The sequence below is a fragment of the Drosophila grimshawi genome, unplaced genomic scaffold (assembly GCF_018153295.1).
Source record: "Drosophila grimshawi isolate 15287-2541.00 unplaced genomic scaffold, ASM1815329v1 contig_311, whole genome shotgun sequence".
NCBI lineage: Eukaryota > Metazoa > Arthropoda > Insecta > Diptera > Drosophilidae > Drosophila > Drosophila grimshawi.
In genome coordinates, this window is record NW_025063098.1 from 9,876,205 (window position 1) to 9,899,050 (window position 22,846).

The following is a 22,846-nucleotide window of genomic DNA, read 5'->3' on the forward strand; positions in this document are numbered from 1 at the left end:
ATTTATCAAAAGTAAAGCTGCGGCAAATTTATAATTTGACAAGGTAAACTCAGCGAACTTCTTTGAACCAGGCCAATAAAAGACACAATCCCAGTACAAATCTCAATGAAAAGACCAGCTGAGAAGGCATTGTTGCGTCTACGCCCACAGCTTTAAATTCTACGCGGGATCTTTAAGCTCAACGATTGACTTTCAAAGAGTACACACAGAATTGGGAAAAACTGAAGTACAAGTCGGAAATCAGCACGAGTACACTGACAAATATTTAACCTTAGAAAATACCACTAAAAATGAAATGGAGTTCTATAGTCTCAAAAGTACGATATTTTTTACTTTTCACAATCTATTTATATAAAAACAATATATGAAAACTTCAGAAAAAATGTTCATTAAAATTAATCTGTCTTCTACTATGTTAGAGTTTAGCTATTGGTTCCCATTAATCACCTTAAAAGTTACATAATTAGTAAGAAATGCTGGCACTTAATCAACAGTCCCAAGAATATAGTATTTTTTACTCTTCATTCATTTTTAATTTTTTAACCAAATAAACAAAAAAAAAATTTCCAAAGCTAATATGCAGGTTTTTATTTAAAAAAAAAACACTATATCCAAAAATCAGAAAAAAAAACATTGACATTAATTTTTTTTCTGAGTGTCTAACGCGTAGGCAGACACAAGAAATACTCGTCTCCTTTATTATAGTACCATACTCAATCTCAATGCCAAGCTGCGCCCCAACACAGAAAATATTCGCATATGCAATTTTTGAAATGCCATCAATGCAAACGAAGACGCGCCCAGAAACAGTCAGCAAGCATCAATCGCAGGGCGAATTCTGGCTAACTTCATCAGTCAAAGAAATGTGACTCAATGAACTCAAGACAGACCCGAGCCCAAAGACGTCAAAGCCTATAAACTCAACAGTCGCAACTTGCCCACAAAATATCATGAAAATGTGCAACACTGTCTGTTGGTGTTACGGTTTTCTGTTGTTTGCTATTGCGGTATTGCGGTTGTAATTTTAAATGCAAAAAATTCCAAAATGCACCTTTGAAATTGCACAAAACTTTAGCCAAGTGTGCGCCACCAATTCCATTGTTAGTCACACTGTAAGCTGTGTGGTTTTCTAGTTTTTTTTTTTCAGCTTATCTCCGAGCCACTGAATTGCTGCTGCATAGGCATAGAACAATAAAAAAACAACACAAGAAAAAGACAGCATTGCAACTTTGCTTATGCACTCATTTTTGAGTGGAGCAACAAGCTGCAAGCTGAGTATGGCTCTAAGAGATAAGTCATTTGGCCACAAAAACGATAAACAACATAACAAAACAAATTTGGTTAAAAGTTGCAAAAAAAATGTGAAAACACTTGCATGAGTCACGCTTAACAAATAACACGACTACTGTCAGTTGCAAATTGTTTGACAAAACTCTACTTGTTAACCGTTAAATTAATTGAATTCCCATTGCATACGAGTTTAAAAAGCTGTACATGTTGGATTACTCCAATAGACTTATAAAATAAAAATTAAAGAAAATTTCTAAACTAACAAAATGATATATTGATTGTGTTAAGTATTTTAAGCAATAAGCAATTTGATTATGGTCAAAATAAAGATCGAAAATGTAAATTAAATTTGTAAATTTAGCTTTAATTTAAAAATATTGTCAAGTCTTTTTACATAGGCCTAAACTAACTAATTAAAATATGTAAGCACTAACCAATTTGCTTATTGCCAAAATACAGGTAAATTTCTAAACAAATTTTTTAATTATGGACTTCTTTAATCTTTTAATCTTTTTAAAATTTGTGGTCCAACATTAAATAAAAAAACAAAATTGCATGTCAACATTCATAAACATATACATAAATAAACCGATAAAGATCACTCTACGTATTGCAGAATAAAAAAATATTCCCATTGCAAACAAATGACTTAAGCAACAAACTTTTTCTCCACATCCATAACCAAAAACAAGCAAGTTCCACAATAAATATTAACTGTGTTTTCCACAAATAAAAACAGTAGACAAATGAACGTCAAAACTCGCACCTTCTGCATAGGGCAAGGACAAATTGATGTTCACATTCAAACTGTGCCCGAATTCCCAAGCCAAGCTTTGAGTCATTTAAATATTTATACGATTATTCAAAGAATTGTCATTCTCAGGCTTATGCAGAATTTGATATATTGAAATGATGTCATGCCTTTGAAAATAATTTTGCTCATAACCATTTTGTGTTGTATATATTTCGGTTGGGCTTTCAATTTTATCAGCGTCTGCGTCTGCGGCCAACAAGCGCAGCGGCCTTTTTGAACGCATTTTATGTGTGACTAAATGCTGATGTATATGTGTACATATGTATATATGTACCTATGTATGTATGTATGTATGTATAGGTTGTCTGCAGCCACAACCGGTGTCGCTGTCTGCTTTAGTTTCGCTTTTGTTTGTTTTATACATATATATGAGCTCGCTTATATAGTATATGTATGTATTTCTATATGCATTTAAATGCACACTGCTCATGAATGTATAAAAGTCTACTGGTGTATGTATATATGTATATGTATTTTAACGTACATACAAGACGGAGGCATGCATTTGTTTTTTTCGACTGTGTTGCTTTACTTTTACTTTCATATGCAACTGGTTGCTGGTTGACTTGAATGGGGAAGCGGCACAAAATGCGAATGTGTTGGGTGTCTCGCGGTGTCTGGCAGTCTATAGAGTCTGCAGAGTGCAGTCTCCGAGTCACGGGCCACAAAGCGAAATTGTTTATAAAGTGATTGTCAATCATTTTTGGTGGCATGTCGCTTAACCGACTTGACAACACCACAAAACACACACATTCACACACACACACACACACACACACACACACACAGACAGACACCCGTAACAACAGCAGCTGCTACACATTTAGCCACACGTTCGCTTGGCCATATGCTCGATCTTGCCCGTGTTTGCTCAATTAAGGCAGCAAATATTTGTATCAATTAACTTTGGTAAGTATTATGAAATATATATACAATTAACTTGTGCTGTTATCAAATATCTATACATATATATATATTCATGAAAAATAATATGTTTGATCGATATTGCATTTTCCGGATATTCAATATTATGTACTTAACTACCAAACAAAGAAAGTGATCCAAAAATCAAAGTATTGACGTAACAAGTCCCAAAACATTTAGCTCCATTGCAAAACCAATTAGCTAAACGCTTTTAATGACCAAATACGCCAAACTCACAAACGAATTAAAGCTTGCATTTTTTGCTATCTGTGGGTCTTTCAAATTTTGTTTAAAATGGCCTGGGCCACGATAAATATACAGATTTCTTTTGATTTCACGGTTCGGTGTTGGCTTTACGTTACAAATAATATAAACCTCCATGTGATTTGACGCGCAAATTTTCGTGTGTAACCGATGTGAAGACATCAGCACTGTAAACCTTGTAATATACACGTCTTCTCTCGACTCTCTCGTCGACCATCTCATCCAAAATTCATTTGCGCTTTTATGTAACGTGGAAATGGGTTTGACTTGGCATTCGGCTCATTTCTATGTAGATTGCTGCGCAAAAAGAAGAAAAAAACATGCAAGCATTAAATTAATTCAATCCAGAAAATTATTTAACTTTCGCTCAACTACTTTTCCACCCACATCGTTAGTATCCGATTTCTATTGATTAACTTGATAACACATCACACGCATATCATATTATGGAGACTGGTTTAGACAAGCGATTATATCGAAATACAATTGAATTGTTTTAAATGTATTTGTACAAAAACAAACTTTATATTTTTTATTTATATAATTAAAGACTCATTCCCAGTATGATTCAAGAAAGGGTTTTTTTATTGTGGCTTATCCCTGTCAAGAAACTCTTTGTCTTGAATTGTTTCAAATATATTTACATAAAAAAAACTTTAAATTTTTTATTTCTATAATTAAAGACTCATTCTCAGTTTGATTCAAGAAAGGATTTTATATTGACAGTGACTCATTTAGTTGTCAAGAAACTCTTTGTCTTCAACAGCTGTATATATGCAAATATATTTGGTTTACTGACTTACTCATATGACTAACCCCACTCTGGAAAAAAAGTTTATTTTTTGCATGGAAACTGTTTTGTTGACTAAAAGTTAAGAACAAATAATTTAATGTTTAAGAATATATTTTCCATTATTTATATTGTAGAATTTCATCAACATATGTGAGAGTTAAAATTCTCTAGTCGAGAGATCTCGATAACTTGAATCCAGTTGTTCAATATATTAATTCTAGCTCATATAGTCTCCGTGATCGGCTTGCTTATACAGATGGTAAGCTGTTGACCAAAATATAGATACTTTTTGGAGTCGGAGATGTTTTCTTCTGCCAGATTCTTTCTTCCCATTTTGAATGTGTTCAGGGTATTAATAATGCTTCAGAATAAATAAAAATTGCTTAGTTTAATATAAACTATTCATTAAACATTTTCTATTAGCAAACGCCTTTCTTTTAGTATATTCATTCATATGCAAATACATGTTTTCCATACAAATGTTTTCAGTGATTAGTGTAAATACTTATTTCTCCATTTTAAATGTGTTCTGGGTATAAATATTGCTTTGAAATATAGAAACCTTTCTTAATTAAATATAAAATATTCTTTTAACATTTTCTACTAACAAAGGCCATAATTTTGCCGTACTCATTAATATGCAAACGTCTTCTGTGATAATTTAGTATTTCTAAAGGAATATTGTAAAAGACTTATATACTATCATAGTATATAGGTTTTTTTTTTTTAATTTTAAGGAGAAATAGGATTTTGCATTTGCAACAAACAGAAGATGATCTCAAAACAAGCAGAAAAGAGTTGTCGCACTTGGAAGATATGTCAAATTATTTGCACAGTTTACAGCTTTCTTTGACCCAACGCACACTGTTTTCATGAAACCCGTTTTACTCCATATCCAATCATCTCTCTTCCACCTGCATCAACTTGTTGCCACTGCCATGCAGCCTGGGAAATGCATTTCTACTCAGAGTTTGCTGGCCTCCCTTTTGTGTACAACAACGAGAGCAACAAGGCGAATGGTCGCACAATGCTGAACTGTAAGTAAAACACACTTGGGCTATTATTAAACAAATACACTTTAAAATGTTTATTGCCAAAACAAGCTCTAGTTGGTGGTAAACGACCCACAAAAGCAAACACCTCAAAGAGTCATTTAAATAGTCGTTTGACACTTTGACACTGCCGGCCAAGATGGTAGAGTCGTTGACATATTGGCCAGTCAGCCTATTAGCCATGACCATGACTTTTGAGTGATCTGTGTGAGACGCAACTTGGCCCGAAAATTTTGTTTAATTTATGCGACGCGACATGAAGTTATAATAATTTAAAAAATAAAAATATTATTCCATTTTTCGGTTGCCTTCAGGCAAAAGTTGTGAAAGTTTTCGAACACAGGAAGCGGGCCAAGATTGATGCAATCATTTTATGGTAAATATTTTTTTAGTGCTCTCCCATCTCAAATGCGAATGGTAGCCCAAGGCTGTTGACAACAACGAACATTGTCGCCTGCATACTAAATACGAAACAAAGCTGAGTGATTCAGATTTGTCACATTAGATACCGCAAAAAAATGGATCGATCGACCTTCACGAAGCATGAAAGTTTTGCTCAAAAACGTCACAAAAATGTTCGCGTAATTCGAGAAAAAACCAATTGAATTTTATGAGCGGACCGAAATTGTCTGATTAGTATTTGGACAGCGTAGAGAATTATGTGGGGTATTTTTCATTAACAGTCAGGTGACTCACTGAACGGGTATTTTAAGACTCAACATGCCTCGTTAGCTTTGACCAGACACGCTAATTTATATGCCAACAGCAAATTTCTAATTTGACGCTTTCAATGCATCTAAAAACGGCAAAACCAAAGACTAAAAATTAAAGTTACGATACTTCATAATTATTTAATAATCACAATGTGTTTATAAATGCCACTATACAGATACTTTGAAACTTCTTGCTGGCCCACTTTAAAGCCATTAAAATCACATGCCGTTAATAGATGAGATATAAAACTTAACAAAGCAGTTAGAATAGCCATCGTGATCGTGAATCTCAAGAGCAATAAAAGCAATAAAAATTGAAGGCAAAACACAAACCACAAATAGCTGCAGCACCCGAAAACAAAGCGCCCAAGGAAATCAATAATAAATAAAAAACGGTTTTTGTTGCTGACCTTCACCAAATGTTGCTGCAAATATTTTGGTTAAAGAAAGATGCTACACCGAAATAAGTGAATAAATATTTACTAAGTTGAGTGAATTCATTACAGATTCGTGCTGCTCATTTATATTGTATTAGTTGTACAAGTCGACTTTAAATGATATCTCTGATAAATTGGACACTACACGACGCATTTTGATTTGGCAATTTCAAGTTGACCTCTCTGCAAGAGATGGCTAGCAACTAGTCAGCGAACAATCGTTATTATCAGTATTATAAATGCTTTAGATCCGCTTAGCGCTTAATTGTTTGCGCAAGTGCGAACATATTAATACAGACAATACTCGGGACCCCCTCCACATGCAGGCCGTCTCTGTGACGTCGACTTAGCCAAACAGCACACCGTGCGTATGCGCGATTTTGCATGCACGAGTGAATCTGACCCGCATACATGCACATATATACACTGAAAAAACAACATTTCAGAAACTGGCTGAAACATGTCATTAAACGTTTTGACGCTGATATTGCACAGATATTAACAGTAGAATAAAAGCTAACTACACCGAAAATGATATACACTTACAGACCAGAGTTACTCTGGAGTTACTCTGAAATATGTCAAAATCAGGAAATAAGGACTAAATCTTCAAAGTCTTTAACAGGCAGTGGGAAACATGTTCGACCCGCTAAAATATATATATCCGTCTATCACCACTATTTATTTAACAGATATGTTCAGGGTATCTCGTAGTCGAACTCTCTAAACTAAGAGCCTTCTAACTTGTTTACTTTAATCGTTGTTCGATCTTTAAACACTATTTATTTATAACAAGTAGAATTAGTAAAGATAATCGATGCTGACTCTTTGAAGCAGCTTACGAAAGCAATTGCTAAGGGGTCAAGTATAGAATTATCAGTTTAGCGTAACTTTAAGAATAATATGAAATACGTACATACAATTACAATCAAAGTAATAGTACTTCAAGCCTTTCATAACTTTTTATCTTTCATATTAGACTTATTTTATGTTTTATTAATTACTTCCAACTTACTTCCAACAGCTTATGATGCAATTTTCTAAATTAAAATATAATGCTTCAAATATACGACGAAGAATTCATACATTATGTTGACTAATTTCCGCAGACTCTATTATTAAGATGATTTTAAAAAATTTAGAATAAATGTATTTTATATATATTTTATATATATTCTTGTGTGACCCCATTGTATCTTTTAAAAATTAATTTTTACCATTTTTCAGTGTACAATTATATCGCTTTAATTATAGCTATGGTAATGTTGCATTGTTGCTGCAGCTTTCAACCAAATTTGTGATAAGCGCCTAAATTGATTATCTGCGCCGCCCTTTGCTTATAGGTCAGGCGAGTGAAAAAGCCCAATTAAAAAAAGGCTTATGAGCTTAAGGTCAAAGATGCCCAAAACAGATTACAATATTTTTCATTAAGCTGCATCCATTCACAGATACAGAGAAAAGTGTTAATTGTAAGAGAAACACATCGCAATGAAACTAAACAATTTCGGGGGAAAAACGTGGATAGACATATAAGCAAATATATATACACATTATTTAACGGCCTTTTTGAGGCGAAGGTGGGAGACAACTAATAACCATTTAGTTATGCATACGAGTTCGTTGCGAAAGTCGCTTGATAAAGATCAAACTCTGGCATATTTTTGTTATTAACGATATGCGGCATGAATAATGTAAATGTGTATATTGGAAAAGGTTCAGTTAATTGTGAATCCTAATGATATTTAGCACAAATTCCATAACTCCGTCCGTTAGCCAAGTAATAATTCGATTTGCGTTTGCCATCTAATCAAAAATGCCGGCTGAAGCCAAAGCTAAATTTCGATTGTGGTTGTTGGTGCTGTTGTTGTTGTTATTGTGGCTGTTGTCGGTGTTGTTGTGACTGTTGTTGTTGCCGGAGGCGCGTGTGCACTTTTAGAGCAGCTCGAACACCCGTTCGACAAGAATGCGAAGCAGCTCACTGAAGGTAGACCGCTTTCAAGCACACCACGCAACCAGATTGAGCCAAGAACAGCCGGCTAATATGCTTAGGTTTTTTTTTCTAACAATTGAGCGGATATTGTGGAACGGTTCAAGTGCTTGTACCACATGCGAGAAATGGTATAGAAAACTCATTAATCATTATTAAAATAATAGTTTCAGTTCATCCAACACAAAGATTTTAAAGATTTGCGTGGCAAGATCACTTATTTAAATGCATATTATCTTTAACAAACTCATTTGTTCAATTTTAGCTAGGACAATAAATTATATATTGATCTGAAAAACAATTTTTTTTTTTTGCGCCTGTGAAATCTGCTGCCAGTAATTGAGACTCGAACTTGATTGATTTAGGTATCTTCTAAGATTATTAAAGTTATCATATTATCAATGGAAAACTAAATACAATTTCGCAAGTATGCATTTAACTAATTATAAAATTAAATAAATAAAATAGTGTTAAAAATACTAAAGCTTATGTTAGAGCATCTGGGCCACGACTTTCGCACTTAAGCTTAAATGTGCTGTTTATTATTTAAATTTTTTATTATACATCCATTAATAGTTTTTATATGAGCAAAACCCGTTGCTATCGCTTGACATGTTCAAGTTGTGGTTTGTCATGAAAATTCTAAATGACTTGCGCTTGCCATTTAGCAAATGCTAATGTCTATTGCAACTTCCAAAGCTGTACAACAACTTCATTGGTCGTCGTCTTGCCAAAGACCTTGACTTTCTTTTCAAATTTTCTTTGTCGTCTACAATTAGCCAGCAGACATAAAAAAAGTTACTTCTGCTCGTTTCTGGCAAAGTTGACACAATACTGCACACTGAAAGCAAAAATATTTGTCTATAGAAAGCCAAAGTCAAAGCGTTTATGGTTTTTTTTTGTTTTTTGTTTTTTTTTTTTGTTATTGCTTACTCATGCATTTGTCCAACAAAGTTTCTACAAAGTTGTATAGCTTGTGACATTTCACTTTGCACACACAATGATAATTATGACCTCCCCTAATAATATGGGAATTCTTATACATTTAGACAACAGCCGCCTCAGTTCATATGCAAATTTTTATACATGTTCATCATATTCTTCTTCATCTTTTTTGGGCATAACAAATAAACGGAATTCGCCTGTTTCGCATTCTGACAGGCCAACGAACAAAAGCCTCGCATAAATTTATGAATTGAATTTGTCTTTGTTTTAAACGCTACAATGGAAAATCAATTAAAGTTTACCACCTGCTTAAATAGTTTTTCTTTTTTTTCTTTTTTTTTTGTTGTACTCAATAGCCTTCCGCTTGCACATTTAATGATACAGCCATGGACAAACAATTGGCATAAGAGCAAAGTAAATCGCATGTTTATTTCCCAATATTTTTCTTCTATGTTTTTCACAACTTTGCCTGCAAGTTTATTATGCTTTCTTAAACTTGATTTTTAGCCATTACGAGATTCGTTAATTATTCTATTTTTGCTAAAATCATGTTTTATTACATCAAATACGATTTTAAGTGCTCACATAAAATACTAAGCTTATTTAGTATTGGGACTATTTCTTTAATTCGTAATAACTTTTATACATCATAGACTTTTACTCTTAATAGCCTTGCCATTTATATTTTGGTAAGAAACTTTGATATTTTTTCTCAATGTTTCTATGTATTTGTATGGCTATAACTGTTGTGCGAAGAGTTATGCAGCTACGCAGATTCCGGCACAGGTACACACATAACTAGTTTCCAATAAAACACACACATTTCAAGGCAATAAACTATGTTTTGTTTGTTTTGGTCCGAGCTAAGCCGGCAGCCGGGTCGGAGTCGAGTCGAGTCGATTCGAGTCGATTTGAGTCGCGTCGCAGCCTGGACGCGTGTCTACAAAAAATGCATTTCAATTTCATTACGTTGAACATTTGTCTGGTGTCTGCAGTCTGGTGTCTGGTTAATATTGACCGTGCATGTCATTCGCATTTCATTTGGAAAGTTGTTTGCTTCCTGCTGTATTCAGCTGCACATTTTTAGCTATTTTTGATTCAAAAACACATTACACAATATCAATGAAAATGGTTATTTTAATGCTTATCAGATTAATTACACACATGCGTTTAGAGAACTCTTCAAACCGACAATTAGAACGAGCGTCAGTTAACTGACAACTGAATTAGAATACACAACGCTGGCAAAATGCCCAGCACATAAAAGCATTAAATCAATAAAAATCATAAGTATTTAAGGACACTATGCTCAAGAGCTTTGACATACTTGGATCCTTACAACGAGCCATCCAATGGGTGACAGATGTCGACAAAGTGGAAAAATCAAATGAAGTCAGGGTCAATGCGAGCTAAAAAGTATGGTATTATTTATTTTGAATCGCTTGAGCCAATATTGGTTATCTATTTGTAGATAAAAAATATATATATAATTACTAGACATAAAATATCTTTAAAAATGTTATGACTACTTCTTAAATATGCAAAGTTTGTATTGTATTTCGGAACGTTTTAAATTTAAATTTGTCCCCTTAATTAATGTAATCAAAAATAAAATAAATAATAGAAATTCTCAAACAGTTGAGAGATTAATTACAACACAATTAACATCTTATAACTCTTCGATATAAATATAGAATTGTAATTAAGTAGTACAGAGGCGCTAAAGAAAAAGAAAAAAACATATCTTAATTATAATTTGTTATCGATAGCACTTAAAAGGCCAAAACCAACCGAGCAACATTTGGCAGTGTTGGCAACACTATGACGCTTTTACAACAGCTGTTTACGATTCGCGCTCAAGCGAACATTTTGTTTATAATTTTCGCTGCTCACATCAGCAATGGCCAGCACCTCTCGGAATGCCTCACGGGGCAGAAATACAGCAGTTTCGCAATCCCAGGTGGAATCATGGCCCGTGGAAATCGACAACCAAGTGCGGGCCATGCTCAATTTCATTCTATGCCATTCGGCCAATAAAGTGCCCATCAAATTAAATGATTTGATGCCCCTGGCGGAAAACAAAAACGAGTTAAATAAGCGGATTCCGATTGTAAGCAAACTACTCGAAGAACGCTATGGAATCAAGCTCATTCAGCTTGAGGGAACACCTAAGAGATATATCTGCGTATCCGAGATGCCGGCGACGTCCATATTCGAAATTACGGCCGCACAACGGCCCCAATTTACATTGTTGTACATTATATTGACGTACATCTTTTTACGCGGCAATCGGATTGAGGAGAATAAACTCTATGACATGCTGGACATGTTGGAAGTCAACGTGCACGAGGAGCATGGATATTTTGGGGCGAACATATCCAAACTAATCGAAGATACGTTCGTGAAGCAGCAGTATCTGAAGCGAGAGCGCTCACAGCTCAGCTCCTATGATGATCTCAAGATTAGCTACACTTGGGGACCACGGGCCAAATCCGAGTTTACCTATGAGCAAATTGTCCAGTTCGCATCCAAGTTGTTCGACCAGGACGTCGCCTTCTTTCAGAAACAGCTTATGATGGCTGAGGGCATCGATAATCCCGAGATGTTGGAACATATTTCGATGGCCAGCGTCAATAACGCCGAAACAAGCTATATTGACTTAAAATCAGAGCACACAAACTCAATAGATACTGATAGCCAATAAAACGGTTGATATAGTTCAAACAATTTGTCAATTATAGATTTTTATTTATAAATATATTACATTTATATTTTGCAAAACTTCTGTCTTTTTGTAAAACTCATTTTCAGAGAAAATTTGAAAATCATAATTTTTGAAAAATGGGCTAAGGCCACTTATTCGTTAGGAATTTTACAATCCTATTTTTTAAGAGAATTGGCCCTGCCAAATCGAATTATTATTATAGTATCTCCATAAAGCTGATTTTTTCAAAAGAATCTTTTCTTTTTCATATTCCAAGACGATGTCCCAGCTAAAAAGCTTTGATTGCCTTATTCTTGTTCCTCTAAATTCTGATCAAGTAATCATATTTACCCTAATTTTCCAAATGCCTATGTTATTTGGGGAATCATGTGTATGTGATCACATTTTTAAATAACCTCCAATTAATTTGTAATTAAACCTTAATTTAAACCAAACGAATAAAAATTAAACTATAATAATAATATGATAAAGTTAAAATTACAAATAACATATTTGAGTTACATTTTGTGCATAACTAATTACATTGCATTGCATTACATTAATTAAGATTAAAATCTCAGCTTAGATTATAAGACACTTTCAATACTTGGCATAGTCCGTGTCCATGATCAGCTTGCCGTCCTTGTCTTTGAGTCGCACTCGACCGTTGGAGTAACGTGTCTCCTGGCTACCATCCGGATAGACGAGCTTGACGGTGCCATCGGGATACTCGCGCCGTTTATTCAATTTGGTGTGGATCTCCTTTTGGCCATTGGGCATATGTAGAATCTTATCTCCACTTCGCAGCTGCACCAAATGCGTGCCATCTGCGTAGCGCCACTCCTCCAATTTCTCTGCATCACTGGGATCGACAATTTTAATTGAATTATTGGGAAAGTGTATTTCGATGGTGCCATCTTTCTTGCGATGCTCGGTCTGTCCATTGGGGAACTCGAGTATTTCCAGGCCATCCAGGTAGGTGGTGTGCCAAGTGTTCGTTTCCGCATAATAATACTTGACCGTGCCGCCCCGTATGTCCGTCTCCTTGATGTCCTTGTTGAAGTAGAGCATGCGCACACTCATGCCGTCGCAACTGATCTTTTTGAGATTGCCATTCGGATACCAGATATCCTTGCTACCATCTGCATTAACAATTTCACGCTTGAACTCGCTGTTGCTGCTGTTGCCGTGGGTGCCTGGAACGGGTGATGCCTTCTTGGCAGCCGGTGGAGAAGGGATGACGACCTCATCCAACTCGCCGGAGCTGCTCGAGGCATAGCTCTCATTGGGAGGCTGCGATTTCCTGCGACTGCTGCGATTGCAGCTGTGGCGTCGACTGGCCACTGAACGCTGTTTGGTCGCCTTCTCCTGGAGGACGTCACCAATGGATTTCGATTGTCGCTTGCCATTTTCATCCGTATTTTTTTGTGCCGGTTCCTGCTAATCATTTGCCATGAATTGTCAACGATTTTGAGATGTGTTTTAGTTACTTACCAGCTTGGGCGCTAGGCGCGCAATGTTCCGATTGATCTCCTGCAGCATTTTGCTGTTGCTATCGCGCGTTAGCTTGACCAGCTCTTGTTCGAGTCGCTTGTTCTCGCGGCCCAGCAGCTCAATCTCGTCCTGATAGCCGCGCTGCTCCTTTTCGGTGGCACGTAACTGGGCCCGTAGTCGCGCCTGCGCTGCCACATGGGTCTGTTCCTTTTGCTTGAGCTGCTGCTGCAGTGCCTCCACCTCCTGCTTGAGCGCTGCCAACTCACGTTTCTCCTTGGTGTTTATGTTGCTCTTTTGCATACGCATTTGTTGCTCGCATTTGCGACGCTCCTCTTCGATTTTCATACGCTCGTCATGCAAATAGATTTCCGCCTTGATTTTCTCATCATGCACCCGATCCATGGCTTCCTGATGCTCCTGCGCACTGTTAGCCTTGTCGAGCTCATGTTGCTGCTTCAGTAGCAACAGCTGCGCATTTTGCTCCTTAAACGTGGCTATTTCTGTTTCCAGCTCCTGCAGACGCTTCCGCACCAGATTAGCTTGGATTTGCAGTTCCTGCGTTAAGGGCTCCTCGCTAATCGTTGTTTTTGTTGTTGTTGCTGTTGCTGTTGTAGTTGGGTGTTGTAGCTTCCTTTGTTCTAGCGCCTGAAAAAGCGCCGTTTTGAATTCCTCAAAGAGCTGTACATTGGTTGCATCCTGCAAAGTTGTCTCATCTGAATACTCGTGCGTATCATTCGAATCGGAGAAGCGCACACGCACCTGTGTCCTGCCATCACCCAGTCTCAGGGGTGTCAGTGTTAGTGTGCTGTTCACCTCATCCTCCGCATCGTGTTCCTCCTCAATGATCTCTGCCACATCTGGCTGCAGTCGCATTTCACGCAACTGTTGGGTAACCATAATCTGGTCACTGTCATCGGCAGCGTCGGCATGACGACGCTGCTCCTTGCGTGCCATAAATGTGCGTATGCAGCTGGAGTTCATGTCGATGTTGCCCTCGCGCGCCTTCTGCTCCAGCAACTCAAAGATGCTCACATTCTCATCGTTCTCAACGCATATCTGCGCCGTGCGCCGATGCAACACAGGCGGATGAATTTGCTGGGTGTTCAGCACCTTGGCCCAGCACACATTTGTCAATGCTGCCGTGGAGCTTGCCTCTGTCGATGATTGCTCATCATCGGCCGTTTGCCCTTTTTCGTTCTGCTCGACAAACCGCACCTTGGGCGAAATACTTGTGTTGGTGTTGGTGTTGCTGGACGAAGATGCATGGGATGACTTTAGGTCCGGTGTGGAGCTGCACACATTCTTGGCATTCATCAGCAGTTGTTGAAAGCGTTGCTCCTTCAGCGATAATTGAGCTTGCGGAGGCTGTGCTGGTGTTGTGCGTGGCTCTTTGTGCGTTTTTAAAATACTCCGTTTCTGTGGCGGTTTTCCAGGAGTAGGCATTGTCCGGAGTTGTGGATGAGCATTGGCAAACTTGTAGCGCGGTAAATTGTCCAAACGCAATTTATCAGGATCAACTTTGAAGCGCTGTTTTAGACCCTCACCGCGGCGTAGAAATGCCCGTTTGGGCTTTACTGACCGTGGACCATTGGCACCCGTTGCAATCTCTGTGAGTTGGAAGCCCTCCTCGTTGATGTTGTTATTCTCCTCCTGCTCCTGCTCCTGTTCATGGTCCGCATGGCGCGGCATTTCTATGCTTGATGCTTGCTGCTCTTCCTGCTCCTGCTCATCATTGTCCGACATATCTCTAATGTCCATTGTCTTGAGATCCTTGTGCAATAGTCCGAGCATTTCATACATATTCCGCTGTTCCAAACCAAGCAATAAGCGCTGATTATTTTGTCGTTCTTCCAGCAGACGTTTTTGTTCCTCTTGCCAGCGATTTAGGGCAGCCAAGCGGGTTGATATATCTTGTTGTGCCGGGACATCGATAATATTTTCCTCCGATTCATTCATAGTTCACTGGGTTGGTCTTAAATCTAATATGCGTGTTATTATTGTTTATATGTTCCAAGGAACTGACGCCATGCATTCAAAAAGACCCAATTAATAATAGTGCTGTAAAGTGTTGCGAATAGGTAACCAGGGCTGCAAGCTCCTCAAGCTAACCATTTAATTCATATAAACACATTTCATTTTTTTCTACATTTTTATTTAATATGAGCTATTTACATTGATTACATTGCGCCGCATTACGAATCCGGCTCCTGATCTTCGTTCCCCTCCTGCTCATCAAAATCGCGTACCTGTACATCAGCATCTTCGCCATACTGTAGAACACTATCGATCTGCAGCAACAGATCACCAACACTCTCCTCATCCTCTGTGTCGAGGGGAAAAAATCGCACCAAGCTGTTAAAAGAAATGTAAACATTACTATAGAAACGCCAGAATGTACAGGCTGTAAAAAAGTGGCAACGCCAACACTGCATGCGCTTGCCAGCCCTGGTATTAAGGAAAATATTTTTTTCGTCGCGTTGTAAAATGTGCAAATAAGTGGAACCATATAATTAAAAATAAAACAGTGTTTTACGTAATGTACTAAAGCAAAAACTCTAGTGTGACATTTAAGTGTAAGGCGCAAAATCTTTGGCGCCACAAAAAGCCGATTGAAGAAAATACCCAAAAAAATCCCAAGCAACAGCAACAACAAAAGCAAAATTCGACTCATTTTCAATAAAACATTTTTTGGGCACACACCAAAAACGGCAAAGTAACTAAAAAACCCTGAATTTACGACCGCACCGTAATTTTTGAAAACAATGGACAAGCAATCGGACATGGACCTTACCAAAGTGTACGTTGTACGCTCCGCCAAAGGCGTCGACATGCTATGCGTCGACGATTATCTCTATCATTTCGATCGCATTGGCAAAAACAATACATATCGCTGGCTCTGCAATCGGCGCAAGGATAAGGTGACGCCCTGTCGCTCCCGCATCTCGACCATGATGCCCGACTCCATGGACAAGACGACGCACGTCGTCGTCGATGTCATCCAGGAGCACGTGCATCCGCGCTGCAGCGATCACGAAATCACAAAAGTCACCCAACGCAAGCGTCTCTCCAACATGAAAATGAACGACGCCTACAGCACCACACAGCCGAAACGAGCCCGTTTGTACGAACGGGCAACGGCGGGTCTGAATCCACCCGAATGGATCAGCACCAACAGAGATAGCGAGTCAATCAATGAATACTCCTTTCACCTGGACTTTGAGGTGTGGTCCCTTTCTATTCGGCATTTGCATTTGCATAAACTGCCCCAACTTATATGCTAATTAACTTAACTAGCCATTACCGTTCTGCCTGTTTATATTTGAACTATTTTCTGACCCCATAAATTATTTATATGAATAGTGTATATTCTATGCGAGTTTTAAAATTATCTTCACGAAACATGAAAGATATCCGATATAAAAAAAGATATTCTATTCTGGTTTTAAATAATAAGGAAATTGAGATGAGATACAGGTAGACTTTAGTTTGTCCCAGCCGAATAGAAAATATGTTAATAACATATGATAAAAGACAATATATTATTTTATGTATAGAAATATAAATTATAATTATAGAATAATATTTAGAACTTGTTAACATTGCTTATATTTATAGAATTATATGTCTGCCCCTAATTGCAAGCTAATAATCAAAGAACAAAACTGACGCATATCAATCAATTTGTGGGTGCATTTCACGCCAAACCTGACTCCAAATATATACAAAATACAGCAGAGAAATGTTAAACTTCAGTCGCACAAACGGCTTCCCAGGAATCCGCGCCTTAACCGGCTATTGGCTGGTCGGCACTCAAGCCACTCAAGACTCCTGGGACCCTATCATGATTTCTGCAGAGGCTGTAATAAATGCGAAAAAGTGGATCCAGCCGAACACTTCTTTCGCACCTTGCCGCCAGTTGCCAGGAAATAAGAAGTCTCTTTCTAACCGATCGCAACTGGCTGTAGCTTTAAATCAGTCGCCCACTGGTATCAACAAATTGAGTAAATTGACAATCTTCTAACCTAACCCAGCATATTTCAGAAACATTGTGCCACCTCATAATCACAATCTTTTGGTTTGCTTTTTAAAAAAATATAAATGTAGTCCTATCAATTTTCAACATAAAACCAATCTCACAAAGTAATATATTTAAAAAAAAAAACGTATTTGTATGCTAAGAACCTTTTAAACGATCTTTAAACAATATCTGCACATAAATTAACAATTGAACAATCCTTTGGCTTTTGTAGGACAAGGATCGGGTTTATATGATGCGTCGTCGCGATGGACGTGTGATGGTCTGTATCGATGGTCATTTGTATTATCTGGCGGGGAAGTCGTACAAGGGCAGCATATACCGTTGGACGTGTGTGCGGAAACGGGACATTGAGTGCACCGCCAAGATCTGTACGGAGGCGACGCTGGCTGGTGCACATCGGCTGCATGTGATGGAGACGGATGCGCATATACATCCGCACTATTCGGCCGATAAGCTAATGCAAATGTTCTCCAGGCATCAGATACTGCTCGTCGACGATGAGCAGACGGTTGAGGTGCTCCAAGAGTGCCCCAACTTGGAGTACTTTGATCCCGATATCAGTTCGGAGTCACAAAGAGGCGCTGATGATGACACGTCCATTATTATTGAAGACTGCGAGGAGAACTACGAGGTGTACGTAAATATGGAAGGCGAAACAGCCGGCGAGACTGTGCTCCCCGATCAGGATCAGGGGCAACAGCAGCAGGAGACGACATCGATGGTAGATGACGAAATCAAATGGCCAACTGCCGTGGATATCATTGATCATTATGTGGCACCCGCTGACTATGATCCACTCAGCGAAACCGATCTGACCAAGTTCACATTCCTGCCATCGGCAAAGGGTCGCCGTGTGCTCTGCTTGGATCGGCATCTCTTTCACTTTGACTCGCAGAGTCGCTCCAATGGCCACATGTTCTTTACGTGCATAATGCGGCGCGATAAGCAGCAAATCTGTCACGTGCGCGTCACCATGAATCCCGTCGAGAACGGGCTGGAGGTGTTGCGCATCAATGGTGAGCATACGCACAAGCCCGATCTGCAGGAGATAATGCGTCGCATCAAGCAACAAAAGCAACAGGAGAAGCTCCAATCGGTGACCAAGACTGGCGACCTCAAGCCGGAGCAGCCATCACTTGGCAGTGGCAATGAGGACATTGAATTCGAGAGTCAAGATGAGGAGGACGAGCACGAAGCAATTACTCAGCACGAGAGCAGCTATGAGAATCTGAAGGATCACTCGTCATCCTCCGCGGAACGGAATGTGGTCATGAAAAAGGTCATTGGCATCGATGGCATCAAACTGGAGCCGGAGCAGTCCAAGGCCGCTCCAATGATTGTGCAGTATTTGAACGATGGAGCGGACAACATTAGCGCCCAAATTGAGATACTATCCACGGATCAGCCCTGCACATCTACGTCGAAGCCGCAACTGACCAATTTGCGCAAGCGTCGCACGAATCCACAGCAGGCGCTGAACACCACACAGACGCCAACGGTGCCCTCCGACATGGATCTGACCAAAATCTGCACTCTCCGCTCGGCGAAGGGCAGCGAAATGCTTTGCGTCGATGGTTACATCTATCATGCAAAGAATCGTGGCCTTATCTCACGCAATTATTGGGTGTGCATCAAAAGCCGTGACTCGGAGATCAATTGTAAGAGTCGCATATCGACAGCTACTCAAAAAGATGGCTCCATTCGCGTTCTGCGCGTCTACAACAGTCACAGTCATCCGTACAGCGAGGATGACATCAAACGGCGGCTCTTCAACGAGATCAACAAGAAGAACAATAAGAAGCTGAAATTCCGGCCGTTGCATTTCATTGGCAAATCCCTGGAGCAAATCAAGCAGGAGTATGGTGATCTGGCCGTCGAGCGGCTCAACGTATCCAATCTGACCGATGGCATCGTTGTCCACAAGAAGCCACGCAACAGCAGCAGTAACTCAACGGCATTCACAGTTGCAACAACAGCAAGCAGAAACAAGCAGCGGGGTGAGGAGCTGCTTGTTGCCACGCAAAAACTGCAGCCACACGAGGCGCAAGAGCACGAACAGCACTACTTTGACGAGGACGTTGTCGTCGAGGAGGAGGAGGAAGGCGAAGATGTGGCCTTAAACGAGGACAGTCAGTTTATGACCGTTGAGGAGGACAACACGGATGCGATTATCGAAGTGGTCGAAGAAGTGGCTGAAATGGAACACTATGGCACCATTGAGTGAGTACAGTTACAGTCAAGCCTCCCTATAAAGAAGACTAGCAAATCGCTTTATTACACTCGGAGAAAAATTCGAACTGGCCAAAAGTAACTCAGCTAGTTACTCTGAAAGTATATTTTTCAGATTGTAAATTATTAAAAAAATATTTAAATTCTTAGGGTGCGTTTTCATATGTGTAAAAACAACTCTAAAATTAGCTTTTTCTAGCGGATTTCTAAAATTCATGTGTGCATATCAAATCAAATATAACAGGATAGTTATTAATATTGTTCAAGAATCGTTAAATTTTAAATTTCTTTAAAATGTTTAGATTTTCTTAAATTCTGAAATTATTATTATCTATAATTTAGAATTATCCCAGAAAATAAATAGTTCGAATGCTGCAAAACAAGAATTATATTGGGGTTAAACAGAACAGCAAAAAATTAAAATAAATATAAAACCAATTAGAAATGCTATCAAAATCGAAGTTATGGCTAAACGATAAGATTAGATAACATAATTACAGGTAATTTAGACGTCGACTAAGCACAAGTTTGTCATTTGTGAATGTTGTGCAGATATTCAAAACCCAAATCGGTTTAGGTATTCAACATCAGTCGAGTTTAAGCTTTGCGCCTGCGCAGTTCGATTATTTGCCGAGCGAGAGTCAATCTAATTGGGTAATTGCTGAGTTATTAAAAATAAAATAACAAAACTCAACGCATATATGACGACAACCACAAAAAAAAAATATACAGCAGAAGAAAAAATGCAAAACTAAAACTTATCCTAAAATAGATACACCATATTTTTACATACACATTTGTGGCTAGTGAAAAAAACTCACTTGTTGGCCAGCAGCGAAAGCGAAACCGGTTCGACTAGACACAAATACTCATTTGCAATCACTTTTTGTTGGCTTTTTTGTACACTTTCGAATAGGCCAATTTACACGATGAAATTGTACGCCGTATCCGATGGACCGCCCTCGTTGGCCGTACGCATGACCCTCAAGGCGCTGGACATACAATATCAGCTCATCAATGTGGACTTCTGTGCGCTGGAGCATCGCACCGAGGACTATGCAAAGGTGGGCGACATAAATAAGCCATCAAATTGTTTTATCTAATTGTGTTTCAATACTACGCAGCTGAATCCGCAGAAGGAGATACCTGTGCTAGACGACGAAGGCTTTCATCTGTCAGAGAGCATTGCGATTATGCAATATCTGTGCGATAAATATGCACCGCTATCGACCCTGTATCCCGAGGATCCCAATGAGAGGGCATTGGTCAATCAACGTTTGTGCTTTAACATGAACTTCTACTATGCCCCCATCTCGGCACACAGTATGGCGCCCATCTTCTTTGCGTACGAGCGCACGCCGATGTCCCTGAAGAAGGTGGAGAACGCGCTGGATGTGTTTGAGACGTATCTGCAGCGTTTGGGCACCAAATATGCGGCTAGTGACAATGTGACCATTGCTGACTTTGCCCTGGTATCGTCGACACTCTGCCTGGAGGCGATTGACTTCGATTTGACGTCATATCCACTGGTGCAGAAATGGTACGCCACATTCAAGGCAGAGTATCCGAATTTGTGGCAGATCGCCAACAGCGGCATGCAGGAGATAAATGCCTTCGAGCATAATCCCCCAGATCTGTCCCAAATGGACCATCCCTTCCATCCCACCCGTAAATCCAAGGCCTAAGTCTACGGGTCGAATTTATTTTAGTTTTAAGTTCATAAGCAGCATTTATGCCAGCAATTATTAATTGTCATATATATACATATATATTTGTGGATACTTTCAAATAACACAACACGGTTTTTTGTGTCCCATTATTTTTTCTTGCTTGTAAACACTTTACACAGAATAAAAACAAGTTTAAAAAAAAATTATATACAGGAGTAATTATTCTGGGCTTGGGTATATATTCTAGCCTATCCTGCGTGCATCACTTGAAATATCACTCAATTAGTGACAGATATATAATCTTCTATTAACTATATAACTTAATGCATCCGCCCATAAATAAAAACACTTGACTCACCTAAAATCCTCGATGAGCGAACCAATAGCTTCGGTCAATTTGCGATATTTCTCGCCAAATGCTGTGCCAATGGTCAACTCGCCCATTAGATTGTGTGTATCTGGCTCCAAATACAGTTCGAGCTGTTTGCGCGCCTCTGTGCTCAACAGATCCACTTTGGTCAACACATTCACATGCGATTGCTCCATGTTGGCCATGACGCTGAGCGCTGCCATTGTGCCCGATATAAACTTGGCGCCATCCACCATGAACTGTGAATCCAAGCAGAAGACGACGCAAGTGCGAAAGTTCCACGACTCGAGCAGTTGCACCAACTGTTTTCCCATCTTGAGATGTGTGAATAGCTCGATTTGTCCAGGCATATCGAACAGAATGTAATCGTCGTCGGGTTCGCCGAGCATCAGTTCATCTTCACCGCCGCAGAGTTGGGCCTTGAGCCAGTCCTGGTTTTCGATGAGGAACTCCAGGCAAAAGATCAAACCACCATTGGGGCCGTAGTGGAGTTCCTCATCCTCCATTGCATCGTCCAAGTGGATGAGCTCTCGTATGTCCGCCAGTGGCGAATAATTAAAGTGCTCCGCCGCTGGATCCAAATTCACAACCTGAATATTTCTTTTGCTGTCCATGGCATGTTGCTGCATAAAGCTGCAATATGTTGACTAACAAAGCATATGTGATAATTCGTCGATGTTTAATGGGGATATTACATACCTTTCCACTGCCAGCAGGGCCAACAATTATTTGTGCGAAACGCATTTTAACTTTTGCTTACAATTTAAAATGAAAATAAACACATTTTCGCGTGCGGTCTCTCCAGTGTTGGAGGGTGCCGTTAAAAAAAAAGCGTTGATGCGCTTTTGGCGCATGCGTTTGGGTGGCAACGCCGCGACACGCTTTTCTACAGATTTGAATTATAGGGTGACCAGATTTTCAGCGTACAGCTGTTGAGTTAATTAAATCGAAGATTTAACTACAAACAGCATATAAACAAAAATGCGACTCGTTAATTTACATATGATCAGATTGATTTATCAAAACGTTCAATCACACACCAAAGTTGCGGCCACCCTGCTTAGGCTAAGCCTAATTGCTGATAAACATCTAAATTGTGCTACCAAACGAACACACGCGTC

The 22,846-nt window shown here is 39.1% G+C and overlaps 4 protein-coding genes across 6 annotated transcripts; 2 read left to right on the plus strand and 2 right to left on the minus strand.

The window, feature by feature from the left end:
• Window positions 1-11,092: 11,092 nt before the first annotated feature.
• Window positions 11,093-11,946, plus strand: LOC6564083 (MAGE-like protein 2). Its single transcript, XM_001989787.2, has one exon. The coding sequence runs from the start codon at window positions 11,120-11,122 to the stop codon at window positions 11,921-11,923; it is 804 nt and encodes a 267-aa protein (XP_001989823.1). The 5' UTR covers window positions 11,093-11,119; the 3' UTR covers window positions 11,924-11,946.
• Window positions 11,947-12,416: 470 nt separating this feature from the next.
• Window positions 12,417-15,407, minus strand: LOC6564082 (trichohyalin). 2 transcript variants are annotated; one of them, XM_001989786.3, is made up of 2 exons: window positions 13,418-15,407; window positions 12,417-13,360 (listed from the first exon to the last, which is right to left on the minus strand). In XM_001989786.3, exons 1-2 carry the CDS (start codon window positions 15,371-15,373, stop codon window positions 12,524-12,526), a joined length of 2,793 nt encoding a protein of 930 aa, XP_001989822.1. In that variant the 5' UTR covers window positions 15,374-15,407; the 3' UTR covers window positions 12,417-12,523. The 2 variants fall into 2 exon arrangements, with proteins under 2 accessions (XP_001989822.1, XP_032593501.1); XM_032737610.2 differs by having other exon boundaries at window positions 12,417-13,363.
• A 142-nt stretch (window positions 15,408-15,549) lies between these two features.
• LOC6564080 (GPN-loop GTPase 3) lies at window positions 15,550-22,530 on the minus strand. The gene is made up of 3 exons (XM_001989784.3): window positions 22,425-22,530; window positions 21,714-22,372; window positions 15,550-15,769 (listed from the first exon to the last, which is right to left on the minus strand). Exons 1-3 carry the CDS (start codon window positions 22,467-22,469, stop codon window positions 15,610-15,612), a joined length of 864 nt encoding a protein of 287 aa, XP_001989820.1. The 5' UTR covers window positions 22,470-22,530; the 3' UTR covers window positions 15,550-15,609.
• LOC6564081 (glutathione S-transferase 1) lies at window positions 15,977-21,542 on the plus strand. 2 transcript variants are annotated; one of them, XM_032737102.2, is made up of 4 exons: window positions 15,977-16,638; window positions 17,668-19,676; window positions 20,602-20,749; window positions 20,810-21,541. In XM_032737102.2, the coding sequence occupies exons 1-4, from the start codon at window positions 16,180-16,182 to the stop codon at window positions 21,368-21,370; spliced, it is 3,177 nt and encodes a 1,058-aa protein (XP_032592993.1). In that variant the 5' UTR covers window positions 15,977-16,179; the 3' UTR covers window positions 21,371-21,541. The 2 variants fall into 2 exon arrangements, with proteins under 2 accessions (XP_032592993.1, XP_032592994.1); XM_032737103.2 differs by lacking the exons at window positions 15,977-16,638; window positions 17,668-19,676 and adding an exon at window positions 20,286-20,339 and having other exon boundaries at window positions 20,810-21,542.
• Window positions 22,531-22,846: the final 316 nt, after the last annotated feature.